This window comes from Neoarius graeffei, chromosome 5 (assembly GCF_027579695.1).
Source record: "Neoarius graeffei isolate fNeoGra1 chromosome 5, fNeoGra1.pri, whole genome shotgun sequence".
Classification (NCBI taxonomy): Eukaryota; Metazoa; Chordata; class Actinopteri; order Siluriformes; family Ariidae; genus Neoarius; species Neoarius graeffei.
Genome location: NC_083573.1, coordinates 39,915,842 through 39,933,381, shown reverse-complemented (window position 1 = coordinate 39,933,381; position 17,540 = coordinate 39,915,842). Strand labels below are relative to the sequence as shown.

At 42.4% G+C, this 17,540-nt stretch overlaps 1 protein-coding gene across 3 annotated transcripts in view; it reads left to right on the top strand.

Moving 5' to 3' along the window:
- ntd5 (ntl-dependent gene 5) overlaps positions 1–17,540 on the top strand; it is a 31,916-nt gene that overhangs the window by 6,583 nt on the left and 7,793 nt on the right. For all 3 annotated transcript variants that reach the window (XR_009654650.1, XM_060920516.1, XM_060920515.1), the window contains exons 4-6: positions 15,104–15,218; positions 15,317–15,393; positions 17,298–17,477. Coding sequence is in view for 2 of the 3 variants with exons in the window: in XM_060920516.1 (XP_060776499.1) it covers positions 15,104–15,218; positions 15,317–15,393; positions 17,298–17,477 (372 nt within the window). In the remaining variant the exon portion in view is untranslated. The remainder of the gene's footprint in view (positions 1–15,103; positions 15,219–15,316; positions 15,394–17,297; positions 17,478–17,540) is intronic.

Genomic DNA, 17,540 nt, shown 5'->3' with positions numbered 1-17,540 from the left:
GGTTGGATTAGCCTATCAAGAGAACACTTTTACAGTTTGTACAGTGACATTTTTTCCATTTTAATAACTGAACTGACTTGTGTGATAAACAAGATGAAATATTACATTATGCTGGTGCTAATAACTAGTGCTAATAACCAGTTTCATAACTAATGGGGTGCCCTAAATATGCACAGATTCAGCCTCCGGGGGACCTCCGCCCTACCAAACCACTGAACCCCCCTTTGGAGAAGGAGGTAAGCAGCAATACAACCCATAAATGCTTTAGGATTGAAGTTTTTAATGAGCGAGCGCCATATACAGTTTGCTAGATTAAAGTGTTGCTAATAACGGACACCAGTCAAGTGTTTGACATGGTTACGTGTGTGGAATGTTCACACGTTCTAAACCATTGGTTTCAAATTGAGGAGCTGGAGAAAGCGCAGCACACATAAAAGAGGGATAGAGGTTACAACATATGAAGAAATACGTACGTAATTGATCAAATTGAAATGTCACTCTGTGACATTTCACTACCAATTGTCCTAGCACAAGAAGGCATGTGGCAAAATCTTGAATTTTCATTTGTGATTGTAAATGCACCAGAATTAGTCACTGACCAGTTTTCATCTAGTCCCTGGTAAGTTAATACATAAAATGTAATAACAAAGTCACAAACTCAAGGTCCATGGGCTATTAAAAGTCAAATAATGACAATAGTGCAATTGTGACGAGGGTGGGCAAAGTTGGGGGCCCAAAATTCTAATCTTTCATGGGGCCCAAAATTTCTGGCGGTGCCCCTGCAGCTGACTATGGGCGAGAGGCAGGGTACACCCTGGACAAGTTGTCAGGTTATCACAGGGCTGACACAGAGACAAACAACCATTCACACTCACACCTACGGTCAATTTAGAGTCACCAGTTAACCTAACCTGCATGTCTTTGGACTGTGGGGGAAACCGGAGCACCCAGAGGAAACCCACGCGGACACGGGGAGAACATGCAAACTCCACACAGAAAGGCTCTCGTCGGCCACGGGGCTCAAACCCAGACCTTCTTGCTGTGAGGCGACAGTGCTAACTACTACACCACCGTGCCGCCCTCTTCAGTGATCCTTTAAGCTGAAATTGCCCTTAACTCTGAACATGCTCTGACAAGGAGCCAAGTTCATCTGGATGTCTGTTCTCTAATAGACATGTTTTACTGGGTTTATTTCTCTTGGCTTGGGTATACTACCAAGGCATACATTATTACAACATTGCTACAATAACTGAACCAAGGTTATGTGTGTATGGGGCATCAGAAGGGCCATTAAAGTTTTTATGGCCCTTGTGTACCCATAAGATTTCTCAGCCAACTAGAATCCAAAGAGAGAGAAAAAAAACACTGAGTGCTTTGAGGTCTAAAGTACCGGTTGACCGATATGTTTTTTGTTTTTCCCCTTTTACTCTTATAATAACCACTGTGCTAAAACCCCAAGAGTTATCTTTTTAAATTCTTTCAAGAATCTGGATTATATCTGGAGCATATCTGAAGATTATTTCTGACAATGCCATGATTGGAGAGTACTCACCATGGATTTCTTGATATATGGGTAATAGTTTGAAATATCTGGGCAAAACCATCTCTAGATTCTGGGGTATTTTGTGCAGTGAACCACCAAACTTCTGGGAAGGATTTTCACTAGATTTTGGAGTGTGACTGTAGGAATTCTGCCCATTCAGCCACAAGAGCATTAGGGATGTTGGGCACTGATTTTGTGCAAGGAGGCCAGGCATGAAGTCAGTGTTCCAGTTCATCCCAAAGGTGTTCAATAGGGTTAAGGTCAGGGGCCCTTGCTTGACAAGGGTCTTTCTTTGTGGAGTTTGCATATTTGCCTCATGTCTGCATGGGTTTCCTCCCACAGTCCAAAAGACATTAGTTCATCTGGTTACTCTAAATTTCCCACATGTGTGGATGGTTGTTCGGTGTGATCAGTGGCGATCCTAGAGTGATTTACTCCCCGGGCAAAACCCCCTGCTGGCGCCCCCCTTCCCGCCTGTCTTGTTTTTTTTTTTCGGGGGGTTTTTTGGGGGGACCTTTTTTTTTGGGGGGGGGGACCTTTTTTTGGGGGGGGGGGACCGTTTTTTTTTTTTTCGCGCCCCAGCGTTGGGCTCTGTATTAGCCAACAGAATGTTAACAGCTTTACATGGTCGTTTAAACATTTCTTGTCGTGTGTTGTACGTCGCGGACAGAGGCGTTGCACCAAATTCTGGGCCTTATGCACAAGCAGTGGCCATGGGGCCCCCCCCAAAAAAAGTTCACCAGTTAACAATGCTGAAAGTATCTAACAACAAGGGCGTACTACCAGTCCAGTCAGTTATGTAGCCACACATTAATCTAACAACTCTTAAATGAATAAAAAACCCTAATCACACAATACATCACTGAATCTTTGTTTTATTTGCAGAATGATTAAAAGTTGTAACAGTAAATGCCACCAAAGGTCACCAAACATAACAGGCCTGCATGAAAATTGAGCACCTTTGCATTGGGCTGAAGAGAACAGATTTTTATCAAGTAGCTTATTTATTACATAAAAGAAATGCCATTTCCAGATTTCTACATTAACAAAATACTTCCTTTAGAATGAAAGGTAAACAAAACTTGACTCTCTTGTCATTTTTCATTTTAAAAAGGGCAAAAAGAAAACAGGCTTCCACAAAGTGCTAAACACTGCACTGTAAGAAGTGATTTTGGAGAGTGGTAAAAATAATCTATGCAAACCAGATAAAATTTACTTGATTATTGCAGTCAGCCAAGGAATTATAAAGTAATGGGTAAATTATACATATGCTACCTATTTGTTAACAGTAACAACCATTACATGGAAAAATACCCCAAAGCCGTGAGTCCTGTGCTCCAAATTGCGCATGCGTCAGACCGCGCGTTTGAGTGAGCGGGACAGGGAACTCTCGGACTGCCATCTTCCTCTCTCCGGCTGTTAGTTTAGTGCTTGGGTGGCCAACCCGCGGCTCGCGAGCCGCATGCGGCTCTTACGTTCATATCGAAGTTTGTGTATTTTTATTTTTTTTTTATGTGCGTGTGCGCTTTGCTTGAGTTCAGTACGGTATTTTCGTCAAATGCATCTTCACTTTGCTTGGGTATATTACGGTATTTTCAGGTCGTGTCAAATGCGCATGTGCGTGAGATAATCGCTAAGTTTTTGGGCAAGGTGTATCTTGTGTCAAGTAGCCTCTTAAAATGGCAATGAAAAAATGCACAGCAAAACGAAAATATGAAGACGAACATAGGACATTTTTAACAGAGTGGGAGAGTTTATACTTTTTTGTTGAACGTAATGGCAAGCCATTCTGCCTTATATGTCAGTCGTTATTAGCTCATTTCAAAGCAACATGCATAGTAAAGTGCACACAATATTGATTGCTGTAAATGACTGGCCTGTGGTATTAGTACTGACTGAAGGAGTAAGGCCCAATCCCAATTCTAATTTCTACCCCTACCCCTCCCCCTTGGCCCTTCCCCTTGAAACTGAGCTACAAGGGATAGGGCTTGAAATTCAACCCTTACGTATTGGGATAGCCCTTCAACGATCGCATACGTCATCGTGTACCTCTGTCAACGTTTACGTTAGCAAAACGCGACCAAATGCGTCATTGGCTGCGACCAGCCGCTACAGTCAGAGCCAGAACAGAAATCTCTGCTGCAGGGTGTGATTTGTTAACTAACACCACTGAATGGGATATCTTTGGCGCTTCGTGCACCACATCCGACAGAATGAGGTGTCAGAACACTCATGTAAACAATAAAAGCGAGAATAACAGAACAAAACGTACACAGTCAAGCAACCGAAAACAATACTCACTCCCAAAGCTTTTTAGCAGCAGCTTGGATTTCAGAAATCGCTGCTCATTCTCAGCTCGAAAGCGAATCAAGCGGCGTGTTTCCTCTGGATAACAACTTAAAACACGTAAATAATGGAGAAAATACATTTATGACAATCTTTCGCTGCGGGAACCGCCATCTTTCTGAAATCCGCATGGCATTGTGGGAAATCACTCAAACCCCTTCGTTCGGAGTCAGCTCCAGGAAAATCTCCGTTTGGAGGGGTACAGAAGCCCTACCCCTTCCCCTACCCCTCCGCGTTAACTGGGATTGGGATACCCCTACCCCTTCATGTGAACGCGCAAAATGGAGGGGAAGGGCCAAGGGGTTGGTCCAAGGGGTGAAATGGGATTCGGCCTAAATTTCTCTCATGTTGGTCTGTGACATTTACTATTAATCTGGCTGAGCAGAGGTGCGTGCGTGAGCGTGTGTGTCTGGGGGGGCGATGTTCATGTGCGGTCATGTGTATGGTGTGGCTTTTTTTTGGTAATGACCATAAGTCCCACTAAGCAGCATGCGTAGTAAGTGCACACAATGTTCATTGTTAAAAATGACTGGGCTCAGCCTGTGGTCTTAGTACTGTAGGAGTAAACATGTTGGTGTGTGACATTTACTATTAATCTGGCTGAGCAGAGGTGTGTGTGTGTGTGTGTTTGTGTGTGAGAGAGGAAGGGATGGGTGATGTTCGTGTGCCCATGTGTATGATGTGGCTCTTTGCGGTAACACAGTAAAAAATGTGGCTCTTGGTCTCCAACTGGTTGGCCACCCCTGGTTTAGTGAGTTATAAAACAGGTTCATTACTTGAAATGCTGTGTGAAGCTGTTGTACTGCACTTTATTTTGTGTTTTTTGATCATTTGGTGCATCATTGCTGCATATAAACAAGGCGGTTCAGTTATTTGTTGTATAAATGCACCTGGTCAGTCCAGAAACAACATTTGAAGCTGTTAGTTAGTGAGTTATAAAACAGGTTCATTACTTGAAATGTTGTGTGAAGCTCTTATACTGCACTTTATACGGTGTTTTTTTTTTAATGATTTTATGGATTAAAAACATTGAGATGATGAACCATCTGAAAGTCTTTTTTGGGGGGTACATCTTACCTTCTCCGAATAAGTAATGGTTACTAAGTGATATGAATTACCTTTGATTAGTAATTATCAGGTATTACCTACTAGCAAACAAGAGATAATTTTACCCAATTTCAATGAGAAAGTAGCTGTTGAATAGATACATAAATGAGGTAAATTTTACCCAATTTATTTAAGTATTTCATAGCTTTTTATTTCAGTTATTTTATACTCAATATATGGAATTAAATCTACCCCAAACAAGTCAATGCAAATTGTTACCTCAGATTTATTGGGTAAATTCTATAGGTTACTTTTTTCAGTGTGGAATTTATACCCCAGCTATTAGCCTAATTATGTTAAGGCCCAATATAATTTAATTTTCGATTAGTATACTATTGCAATGCAGAGAAAAAAGGCATCATGTTGTTTCTAATTTTGTGCTGTGCAGTTTTTAGCACTGACAATCGCGGTGGTATTGAAGCATTTATAACCGCGGGTGTTCATTTACTGTAGGCTATTTGCTTTCACACTTGGGCTCACCTTTCTTGGAAAAAAAAGACGTTTGTGAGCAGTTGCTTTCCCTCATTTCTTTTCTTGTCTCGTTCCTGCCTATCTTTTTGTTTCTGAAAACCGGATTTTGTTTTCTTGTGCATCATCTTCCATAGCACAGATAGCCTACAATGCGCATGCGCTGCTTCAGCAGAATGAACGCTACGTTAAATGCGTTTAGTTAAAAAGCCCGGTGAAAGCGGACTAAACCATTTCATGCAAAGGGTGGGGGGGCCTGTCCCCGGACACTATATGTAGGCTAGGACACACAATGCAATCCATTAATCAAACAATTTATTTACCCAAAACATTACATTTACATTAGTTAGCAACATATATATTGTGATCTTTAAATGGTATTGATATTTAAAGGAAAATAAAATTACAGACTCCTCAAGGGCCCTCCCCCTACTTGGGGCCCTGGTAACTCAAGGCCTCTGCATGCTCTTGCGACAAGGCTTTCGCAGATAGCTTTTCGCAGACAGTTGTAATTTATCGTTGAGCGGGGAGTATAGGCGTGCGCGATGTTATTCACCGCCACAACGCAAGGGGGCGCAAAGTCACTAGGAGTAGTTGGTGGGTGTGGTTAGTGGAGTGTTTATCCTCCGGTTACTTATAATGACTAGAACTTTTTTTTTTATAATGACTAGAACTGGAGTCGTATAGATGTACGTACTTCCTCAATCAACCGCTCTTCGTGCTGCTCCATCTTCGCTCGCGTTTTTAAAAATGCCGGTCGTGAAAACAAAACAAACCGGGAAAGTAGGGAAGCGGAAGTGCGTGTACAGCGGATGTAGAGTGGACCAATCAGAGCCCTCTTGTCTGCGACGCTGTCTGCGAGGCTTCTGCGGTGGTCACAATTTTTGGGAGGTGCGCGCAGAGCGTCTGCGAAGGTGGAGGGGCTACGCAGACACTGTCTGCGACACCGTCTGCGAGGACTGGGTTGTCAGCATAAATTGGCCTTCAGTCCCCCTTTTCCCCCCACTACGACACCCCTGGTTGTACGTCGCGGACACGGCCCGTTATAAATTTGCTGTTACCAGAATGGCAATGATCAAGTCGTAATGTATTACTTAAGACTCTGTGTAATGTCATAGTAGTGTAGTACTATGGTAGTAAAGTCTTTTTGATGACTAGTACAATGTTCTGCCTTCGGGATTGTGCATATTATGGGGCTACGACAAGTTAGGCACACACACACACTGATGACGTCACCTGCGCAACTTTGGTATTGGGCTTCCCCATCCAAAATGTCCCCCCCCGCCCGTCTTGTTTTTTTTTTCGGGGTTTTTTTTGGGGGGACCTTTTTTTTTTTGGGACCTTTTTTTTTTCACGCCCGCGCTCGTACCGCCCCCCCGCGATGCCGCCCCGGGCGGCTGCCTGGTCGGCCCGCCCCCAGGACCGCCCCTGGGTGTGATGTTGGCCCTGTGATGGCTTGACAACCTGTCCAGGGTGTACCCCGCATCTCACCTGATGTCAGCTGGGATTGGCTCCAGCTTACCTGTGACCTGCAATGGATAAGCGGTATAGAAAATGCATGTGTCGGTGTATGCCAGGTCACCATTTGGATTTAAATAAGCAAATACTTAAGATCCTTTGATAATTACTGCAGTGATTAATGTGTTTTAGCTGGCAATGATTCTTTTTACCCTCACTGATGCAGTGAGTAGCTTCTCATTTCTTCAACAACCATGTCAGAAGATGTATCCTGAGGTCATGGAAAATATGTTACTGTGTTTCAGTAAATTATTGGTATGCACCAAGCAAATAAAACAACTAAGGAAATTGCAGAAATTACTGGAATTGGGTTAAGAACTATCCAATGCATTATTAAAAGCTGGAAGGATAGTAGTGATTGATCAACTTTGTGGAAAAAATATGGTTGGAAAAAAAATCTTGAATGACCATGATCAGAGATCGCTTAAACACTTGGTGAAGTCAAATCATAAAAATTCAACAGTAGAACTCACGGCTGTGATTAATCGTGAAAAGTAAGAGCATTTCCACACTCACAATGCGATGAGAGCTCACAGGATTGGGACTAAACAGCTGTGTGGTCATAAGAAAAACACTTTTTAGTGAGTCTAATCAGAAGAAAAAGCTTCAGTTTGAGCATAAAGATTGGATTCTGAAGCAATGAAAAAAGGTAATGTGGTGTGATGAGTCCAGATTTATCCTATTCCAGAACAATGGGTACATCAGTGTAAGCAGGGAAGCACATGAAGTGATACATCCATCATGCATAGTGGCCACTGTACAAGCCTCTGGAGGCAGTGTTGTGATCTGGGGTTGCTTCAGTTGGTCAGGCTGAGGCTCAGCAACGTTATGTGGCAATACAATGTTGGCTGGCGACCTAAATGTACTGAATGAGCAAGTTATCACATCAATGGATTTTTTCTTCCCTGATGGCAAAATTAAGGCTCAAATTGTGAAAGAGTGGTTCAGGGAGCATGAAGAATCATTTTCACACATGAATTGGCCACCACAGAGTCCTGACCTTAACCCTACTGAAAGGCTTTGGGATGTGCTGGAGAAGACTTTACAGAGTGGTTCGACTCTAACCATCATCAAGACATAAATCTTGGTGAAAAATTAATGCAACTCTGGATTGAAATAAATATTGTGATGTTGCATAAGGCTGTTGAAACATAATCATAGCTAAAAGTGGTCCAATTAAATATTAAAGTGAGTAACTTTTTTTGGCCGTGTGTGTGTAGTCATAAGAAAAGCTAACTGGAAAAGGTGCATCTCAAGTTCTTAGTTCAATGTCGATATAGAAGTGAAGTCATGTCGTTACTGAGGAAGAGTGTGTATATATTGTGAACAGGGGTGCTGTAAAGATGGTATGGATGATTCCAAAGACCCTGTTTAGATAAAGGGCAAAAGGGATTGCTAGTGAACAAAAATTGTCCTGTAGAATGGAAATTGTCCAGGACTGTGGGACCAGTGCAGTAACCTGCCATCAGGTCCAAAATTCCTTCTAGCTTCCTGATTGTAAGTGTGTTTATGTTATTCATCTCATCATCTCTAGCTGCTTTATCCTGTTCTACAGGGTCGCAGGCAAGCTGGAGCCTATCCCAGCTGACTACGGGCAAAAGGCGGGGTACACCCTGGACAAGTCACCAGGTCATCACAGGGCTGACACATAGACACAGACAACCATTCACTCTCACACCTACGGTCAATTTAGAGTCACCAGTTAACCTAACCTGCATGTCTTTGGACTGTGGGGGAAACCAGAGCACCCGGAGGAAACCCACGCGGACATGGGGAGAACATGCAAACTCCACACAGAAAGGCCCTCGCCGGCCATGGGGCTCGAACCCAGAACCTTCTTGCTGTGAGGCGACAGCGCTAACCACTACACCACCATGCCGCCCTGTTTATGTTATTATCAGAGTAAAAATATCTTCAATTTTCAGACTTTGCTCAGCAACGCTGCTGTACAATAAACATACATATTACTGATATTTCCATTCCATTCTCAATCCAGAGAGTAAAACAAGCCCCAATAAACCGATGATAAATCAATCTTCCTATCTCCTTTCCTGTGTGTCTCTCTCACATACAAAGACAGGTGCACTACGATTTGTGCAAAGCTCTCTGGCATTAAAGTACAAGAGTCTAGTGAGAGCTTTATAAGCTTGACCTGCCTGCTGAGGAGCCCACACACACACTGTACGCTGAGAGATATTTCCAGGACTAAAGCGGCAGGCAGAGAGGAGGTGTGGGCGTTTAGAGAGCATTCCTACGACAGCACCTGCAGCTCAGTGACATGACAGAGCAGAGAATCCACACACATGCCAACATTGTAAATGTGTTAGATTTCCTCTCTCTTCACCAGTAAATCACCCACGCATGTTAGAGATTGCCAGATATGAGTCAAGTGAATGTGTGAACAGATCATTCCAGATGGATCACTGTGAAGCTGTACACTATTCATCTGTCCTCCCTTCCACCTACCCACCCACCCACTCATTCATCCATCTTCCCGTCCATCAACACCAGTCCTTCTGCACTCCTTTGTGTCCTCTGGTGCTACATTCAGCACTGTTTAAGGATCAAAGTACACTTAGTGATCAAGACCAGTCTTTGCTCCATAAGAGTTCAAAATTTACTGAAGTTCTTTAATAACTCATATTTTGACTTCTTGTTGTTTTTGTTATAATGTGCTGTATTGGTATTCTTGCTTTAAGTGCAGAATTACCAAAACAATTACAAATGGACAGACTATTCCATAATACTGTAGTAATAAAAATGCATATCCCCCCCAATATTTTAATGTATCAACAAACAAACAAACATACTAATATTATTATTGTTCTTATTCATCCATTATCTGTAACCGATTATCCTGTGCAGGGTCGCAGGCAAGCTGGAGCCTATCCCAGCTGACTACGGGCGAAAGGCGGGGTACACCCTGGACAAGTCGCCAGGTCATCGCAGGGCTGACACATAGAAACAAACAACCATTCACACTCACATTCACACCTACGGTCAATTTAGAGTCACCAGTTAGCCTAACCTGCATGTCTTTGGACTGTGGGGGAAACCGGAGCACCCGGAGGAAACCCACGCAGATATGGGTAGAACATGCAAACTCCACACAGAAAGGCCCCGTTGGCTGCTGGGCTGGAACCCAGAACCTTCTTACTGTGATATGACAATGCTAACCACTACACCACTGTGCTGCCTGTTCTTATTCATGTTCACCAAAACTAACTGAAGTTGAATAGAATGGTACAGAAAGTAAAATAGAATATTATTAAAATAAAATACATGGCTACAGTAACTTTCCCTTCCAACATGAGCTAGTTTCATTTGTTAACCTCATATGCTGGGTTAATAATATAATAAATTCATATTATTTATCATAAGCATGTTATTCAGTCAGGCGGCACAGTGATGTAGTAGTTAGCACTGTTGCCTCACAGCAAGAAGGTCCTGGGTTCGAGACCAGCAGCTGACGAGGCCTTTCTGTGTGGAGTTTGCATGTTCTCCCCGTGTCTGCGTGGGGTTCCTCCGGGTGCTCCGGTTTCCCCCACAGTCCAAAGACATGCAGGTTAGGTTAACTGGTGACTCTAAATTGACCGTACGTGTGAATGTGAGTGTGAATGGTTGTCTGTGTCTATGTGTCAGCCCTGTGATGACCTGGCGACTTGTCCAGGGTGTACCCCGCCTTTCGCCCGTAGTCAGCTGGGATAGGCTCCAGCTTGCCTGTGACCCTGTAGAAGAATAAAGCGGCTAGAGATAATGAGATGAGATGAGATGTTATTCAGTCAGGCGGCACAGTGATGTAGTGGTTAGCACTGTTGCCTCACAGCAAGAAGGTCCTGGGTTTGAGCCCAGCAGCTGACGAGGCCTTTCTGTGCGGAGTTTGCATGTTCACCCCGTGTCTGCGTGGGTTTCCTCTGGGTGCTCCGGTTTCCCCCACAGTCCAAAGACATGCAGGTTAGGCTAATTGGTGGCTCTAAATTGACAGATGAACAGACATTTAACATTGGTGAACATGCATAAGAATAGGCAGCACGGTCGTGTAGTGGCTCTAAATTGACCGTAGGTGTGAGTGTGAGTGTGAATGGTTGTTTCTGTGTGTCAGCCCTGCGATGATCTGGCGACTTGTCCAGGGTGTACCCCGCCTCTCGCCCATAGTCAGCTGGGATAGGCTCCAGCTTGCCTGCAACCCTGCACAGGATAAGCGGTTACGGATAATGAATGGATGTTACTGAGTCACTATTGTAAATTATTCAGTAAATGTATGTAGCTACAAGAGTGGAGCCATGAACAGATTTTTCAATCACACCGACCTCTTGCTGTGCTGCAGCACAATGTCACTAAAGAGACTAACTTACTAATGATACAGATACATCAGTTATTATATTGAGACACTGGGATTATACATTTCTACCTGGTGAGTGTTACACCAAAATATCGTTTAAAAGTTAGAAAAAAATAAATTGTGTTCTTAGCACAATGTTTTAAAATTATGGAATTGTCAGATGAACTTAATAGGTATCAACGTATAAATGCAGAGGTTGGCGACTGTAAAACAGAATTTGAATACCGTGAAAGAAATATTCTAAATGTAGGACCTCATGCAAAAATGTTTTGCTGTTCTGGAAAGAAAATTGCATTAGGTTGTTTTGCTTCTAGCATCTACACTGATGGTGACTCATATGAGGAAATGGTGAGAGGAAGCTGCTGAAGACAGTAATGGAACACAGCCTTAGCCAGGGATGGTTTGTCATGATATCAGATGCAAGAGCTAAAATCTAATATCTATCAATAGCTCGACAATGAAACTATTATGGCTGAGTAGTGCATAATATCATGATTATATATCATTGATGCCAAAATGAAAATGAGTTGGCAAACTATTACAAACTGTTACACACATTTAAATGCAAATAGGCAGCTGCATTCATAATACCTCTTTTTTCTGTTTTTCATTTCTCCTAGTCTGTGATGCCATGTTTTCTGCAAATACTAAACATGTTAAACAGAAAACTTGTAAAAACACTAAGCTTCTGGTTCTGCCATTTGACCTGATGAGCAATTTGTATTTTGATTGGGCACTGTGAGCTTAGTCTACTCATAGACTAACCCCATTTCCAGAAAAGTTGGGATATTTTCCAAAATGCAATAAAAACAAAAACCTATGATTTGTTACTTCAGGTGAATCTTTATTTAACTGACAAAAGTACAAAGAAAAGATTTTCAATAGTTTTGCTAACCAACTTAATTGTATTTTGAAAATATAAATGAAGTTAGAATTTAATGTCTGCAACACACTCAAAGAAAAAGTCAGGACAGAGGCAAAATAAGACTGAAAAGTTTATAGGATATTCAAGTAACACCACAAAAAGCAGATTAATTGGTAACATGATTGGGTATAAAAGGAGCAGCACCAAAGGCTCAGTCTTTGCAAACAAGGATGAGTCATGGCTCACTCCTTTGTGCTAAAATTTGTGAGAGAATTGTTAATCAATTCAAAAAGAACATTTCTCAAAGAAAGATGTGAAGTCTTTCAAAATCTACAGTACATAATATTGTGAAAAGATTCAGGGAATTCGGAGACATTTCAGTGCATAAAGGGCAAGGTTGGAAACCGCTGTTGAATGTGCGTGACCTTCGAGTCCTCAGGTGACACTGCCTGAGAAACCGTCATGCTAATGTGACAAATATAGCCACATGGGCTTGGGAGTACTTCAGAAAACTGTTGTCATGTAACACAGTCAGCTGCTGCATCCAGAAATGCAACCTGAAACTGTAATACACAAGGAGGAATCCATTTATCAATTCTATGCAGAAATGCTACCGATTTCTCTGGGCCTGAACTCATCTCAGATGGACCGAAAGACAGTGGAAACGTGCTGTGGTCAGATGAGTCCACATTTCAGCTTGTTTTCAGGAAAACTAGACATCGACTTCTGAGTACCAAAGGTAAACACGACCATCCAGTTTGTTATCAGAGAAAGGTGCAAAAGCCAGCATCTGTTATGGTATGGGGGGCATCAGTGCCCACGGCATGGGTGAGTTGCATGTGTGTGGAGGTCAGGACTTTGACTTGGCCATTCCAAAACATCAACTTTATTTTTTAACCATTCTTTGGTAGAACGACTTGTGTGCTTAGGGTCATTGTCGTGCTGCATGACCCACCTTCTCTTGAGATTCAGTTCATGGACAGATGTCCTGACATTTTCCTTTAGAATTTGCTGGTATAATTCAGAATTAATTGTTCCATCAATGATGGCAAGCCGTCCTAGCCCAGATACAGAAAAACAGGCCCAAACCATGATACTACCACCACCATGTGTCACAGATGGGATAAGGTTCTTATGCTGGAATGCAGTGTTTTCCTTTCTCCAAACATAACGCTTTAAACCAAAAACTTCTATTTTGGTCTCATCCGTCCACAAAACATTTTTCTAATAGCCTTCTGGCTTGTCCACATGATCTTTAGCAAACTGCAGATGAGCAGCAAGTGGAGAGCAGTGGCTTTCTCCTTGCAACCCTGCCATACACACCATTGTTATTCAGTGTTCTCCTGATGGTGGACTCATGAACATTATCATTAGCCAATGTGAGAGAGGCCTTCAGTTGCTTAGAAGTTACCCTGGGGTCCTTTGTGACCTTGCCGACTATTACACGCCTTGCTCTTGGAGTGATCTTTGTCGGTCGACCACTCCTGGGGGAGGGTAACAATGGTATTGAATTTCCTCCATTTGTACACAATCTGTCTGACTGTGGATTGGTGGAGTCCAAACTCTTTAGAGATGGTTTTGTAACCTTTTCCAGCCTGATGAGCATCAACAATGCTTTTTCTGAGGTCCTCAGAAATCTCCTTTGTTCGTGCCATGATACACTTCCACAAACATGTGTTGTGAAGATCAGACTTTGATAGATCCCTGTTCTTTAAATAAAACAGGGTGCCCACTCACACCTGATTGTCATCCCACTGATTGAAAACACCTGACTCTAATTTCACCTTCAAATTAACTGCTAATCCTAGAGGTTCACATACTTTTGCCACTCACAGATATGTAATATTGGATCATTTTCCTCAATAAATAAATGACCAAGTATAATATTTTTGTCTCATTTGTTTAACTGGGTTCTCTTTATCTACTTTTAGGACTCGTTTGAAAATCTGATGATGTTTTAGGTCATATTTATGCAGAAATATAGAAAATTCTAAAGGGTTCACAAACTTTCAAGCACCACTGTAAGTCACCTTGTTCATTGCATTAATTTCATATATGCCTTCTAAATCACTGCTGATGATGCATTATGAATATGTCTGTGAACCAGGCTAAAAAACAAAAAACAAAAAAAGAGCCCAAATCTAGGGAGTGTTCTCATCTCATCTCATTATCTCTAGCCGCTTTATCCTTCTACAGGGTCGCAGGCAAGCTGGAGCCTATCCCAGCTGACTACGGGCGAAAGGCAGGGTACACCCTGGACAAGTCGCCAGGTCATCACAGGGCTGACACATAGACACAGACAACCATTCACACTCACACCTACGGTCAACTTAGAGTCACCAGTTAACCTAACCTGCATGTCTTTGGACTGTGGGGGAAACCGGAGCACCCGGAGGAAACCCACGCGGACACGGGGAGAACATGCAAACTCCGCACAGAAAGGCCCTCGCCAGCCACGGGGCTCGAACCCAGGACCTTCTTGCTGTGAGGCGACAGCGCTAACCACTACACCACCGTGCCGCCCAGGGAGTGTTCTACTCTGTGTAATAGGTTGCATGAGTCTACAGCCTGAGCTAGAAAGAAATCAGCACCAGCCTTGCTTCTACCTAACATTTTTATTTAATGATAGAATGGTTTTGCTATTGCATTTGGTTCCACTAAAGTCCCAAATAATTTGCCATAACAGAAAAATAATCAGACATTAATGCAAAAAAAAAAAAAAAGAAAATTTATATTGATGTCTTTTTTATCTTTGAAAGATGGGGCTTTAGCTCAGTTAGCCCATTGACACCAGCCTCCCCTGTCCATAGAGCCAACAGTGATTTCTTTTATCTGCTCTTGTTGAGGGCTAGACTATACTTACCAAGCCTACTACTTATGATCTATCCTGTCTTTTCTCTTTCTTCCTTCTCAGGTAAAAATGCTGAAACAGAGCCTGAACTGTCTTGCCCTTTGCCTGATCACAAGTTGCTGTTGATTCATGGCAGTGCTGCTGTAGGCTCCACCATACAGTACCAGTGTGCTCCTGGGTGAGAGACAGAGTGAAAGATAACAGAGAAACAGAAAGGCAGCAATACATAGTCTTCATTTTGCTCACACTCTCTCATTTCCTTTCCTTCCTTTGCAGATCTGTGCTGGTTGGAAACAGTGAAAATTTTTGTCACGAGAACCAGACATGGCGTTACCCACACCCCATCTGCCAACGTAAGGATGCAATGTGTGTGTATGTGTGTGATTACTTTTGCAGACTTTCTCTGAGATCAAGAAAGTTCCATTTTTTAAAAATCACAAGGGAGAAATGTGAGGTGATGAAATGTTTGTGTGTGCATGTGGAATATGGAAGAGATCAACTGGAAGTGCCAGCACTGTGTGCTATGTGCTTGTGTATGCACACATCCCTTTCTGCTTCAAATTTGGGAAAGATGATAGAGTGTGAAAGAGGGAACGAGAGATGAAGACTGTGTGGGTGGGCATGTAGGAGTGGAGGATACTATGTTGCCCTCTGCTGGATCAGTTTGAACGTCCACCATAATAACTGGTCCTACTGTGTTTTCAAAAACCTTGCCTGCCACCTGCAGGATGAAAAAAAAATACAACTGCTGCACTCTGCATGAGGTCATTATGGGTGATTCCACAATTGAGGTGTAAATTGTTTATTACATTTACAAACTACATGTATGTCATTTACACACATATATATATATATATGGAAACTAAAGGACACACCTTCTAACTCAGCGGTTTTTATTTATTTTTATTAATTAAGACACTCCATGTCTTAAAGTAATGATGGGTGTCGTTTCTCTTTACTTAGTTGAGCAGTTCTTGACATAATATGGATTGCTACAGTTGTGGAATAGGGTTATTTACTGTGTTTTTATTTACTACTTACTGTTTGATCTCAAGCATGGTGGCACGGTGGTGTAGTGGTCAGCGCTGTCACCTCACAGCAAGAAGGTCTGGGTTCGAGCCCTGTGGCCGGCGAGGGCCTTTCTGTGCGGAGTTTGCATGTTCTCTACCTGGGTGCTCTGGTTTCCCCCACAGTCCAAAGACATGCAGGTTAGGTTAACTGGTGACTCTAAATTGACCGTAGGTGTGAATGGTTGTCTATGTGTCAGCCCTGTGATAACCTGGCGACTTGTCCAGGGTGTACCCCGCCTTTCGCCCGTAGTCAGCTGGGATAGGCTCCAGCTTGCCTGCGACCCTGTAGAACAGGATAAAGTGGCTAGAGATGATGAGATGAGAACTTTTGACGAGGCACCTGTTAATTGAAAAGTGTTCCTGGTGACTCCCTCATGAAGCTGGTTAAGATAATTCCAATAGTGTGCAAAGTGTTATCAAGGTAAACGCTGGCTACATTGAAGAATCTAAAATATGAAACATATTTTCCCCCTTTTTTGTTTATCACATAATTCCAAATATGTTCCATGTGCTATTTCGTAGTTTTGATGCCGTCAGTATTGTTCTATAATGTAGAAAATAGTCACAATACAGAAAAACCTGTGAATGAGTAGGGGTGTCCAAACTTTCAATCGGTACTGTATGTGCATGTTACTGTATATGCACTATAACTACATCTTACCTTGAAATCTAATCAATCTTATCAAATTACTTCAAAAATATAATTACCTTTACAGTAATGCGTGAATCCATTTAATATTTCATGCTTGGAACATCTTTTGCCATGAGTCATCCACCTCACAACGTTCACTCAACACATTCACACCCTCCACCTACCCCCCACAGAATATTTCCCACAAGTCACAGGTTCAACAGGAAGCCACATCATCTGAATTTTCTGAAGATCATGGGAAGAAAAGCTTTCACATTACTTGTTTCTTTATTTTCACTGATTTTATTATATTGACTGGTGACATCACCTTGATTGTGCCAACACCAGATTAAAGACTGAAAGCAAATTATTCATTTCAGACCTACATGGCACCCTAGTCACAGAATCACCCGTAAGTGAAAACCTAGTGAGTTAATTATAATTTTGAATGATGCTGTTTTGTATGTCTGCGTATAAATGAGTATTGTGCATTTTTTTTCATGAGGCAATGACAAGCATATGGTCAACTCTCTATATGTGTCTATTTGTCCTATAGGTGTGTATTGTCCACCACCACCAGAAGTCAATCAGGGCCACTTGGTGGCCGTTCAGAAATCTGAATATAACGTGGGCGACGCCATCTATTATCTTTGCAAAAAGACCTTCCTACTGGATGGGCCAAACCAAGTTACTTGTCAGTTAGATGGTACATGGAGCACAGTACCTTCCTGCCGAGGTAAGGGAGGATCCATCAAATATAAAACTATAATATAAAGCTTTAATCCACATACTGTAAATG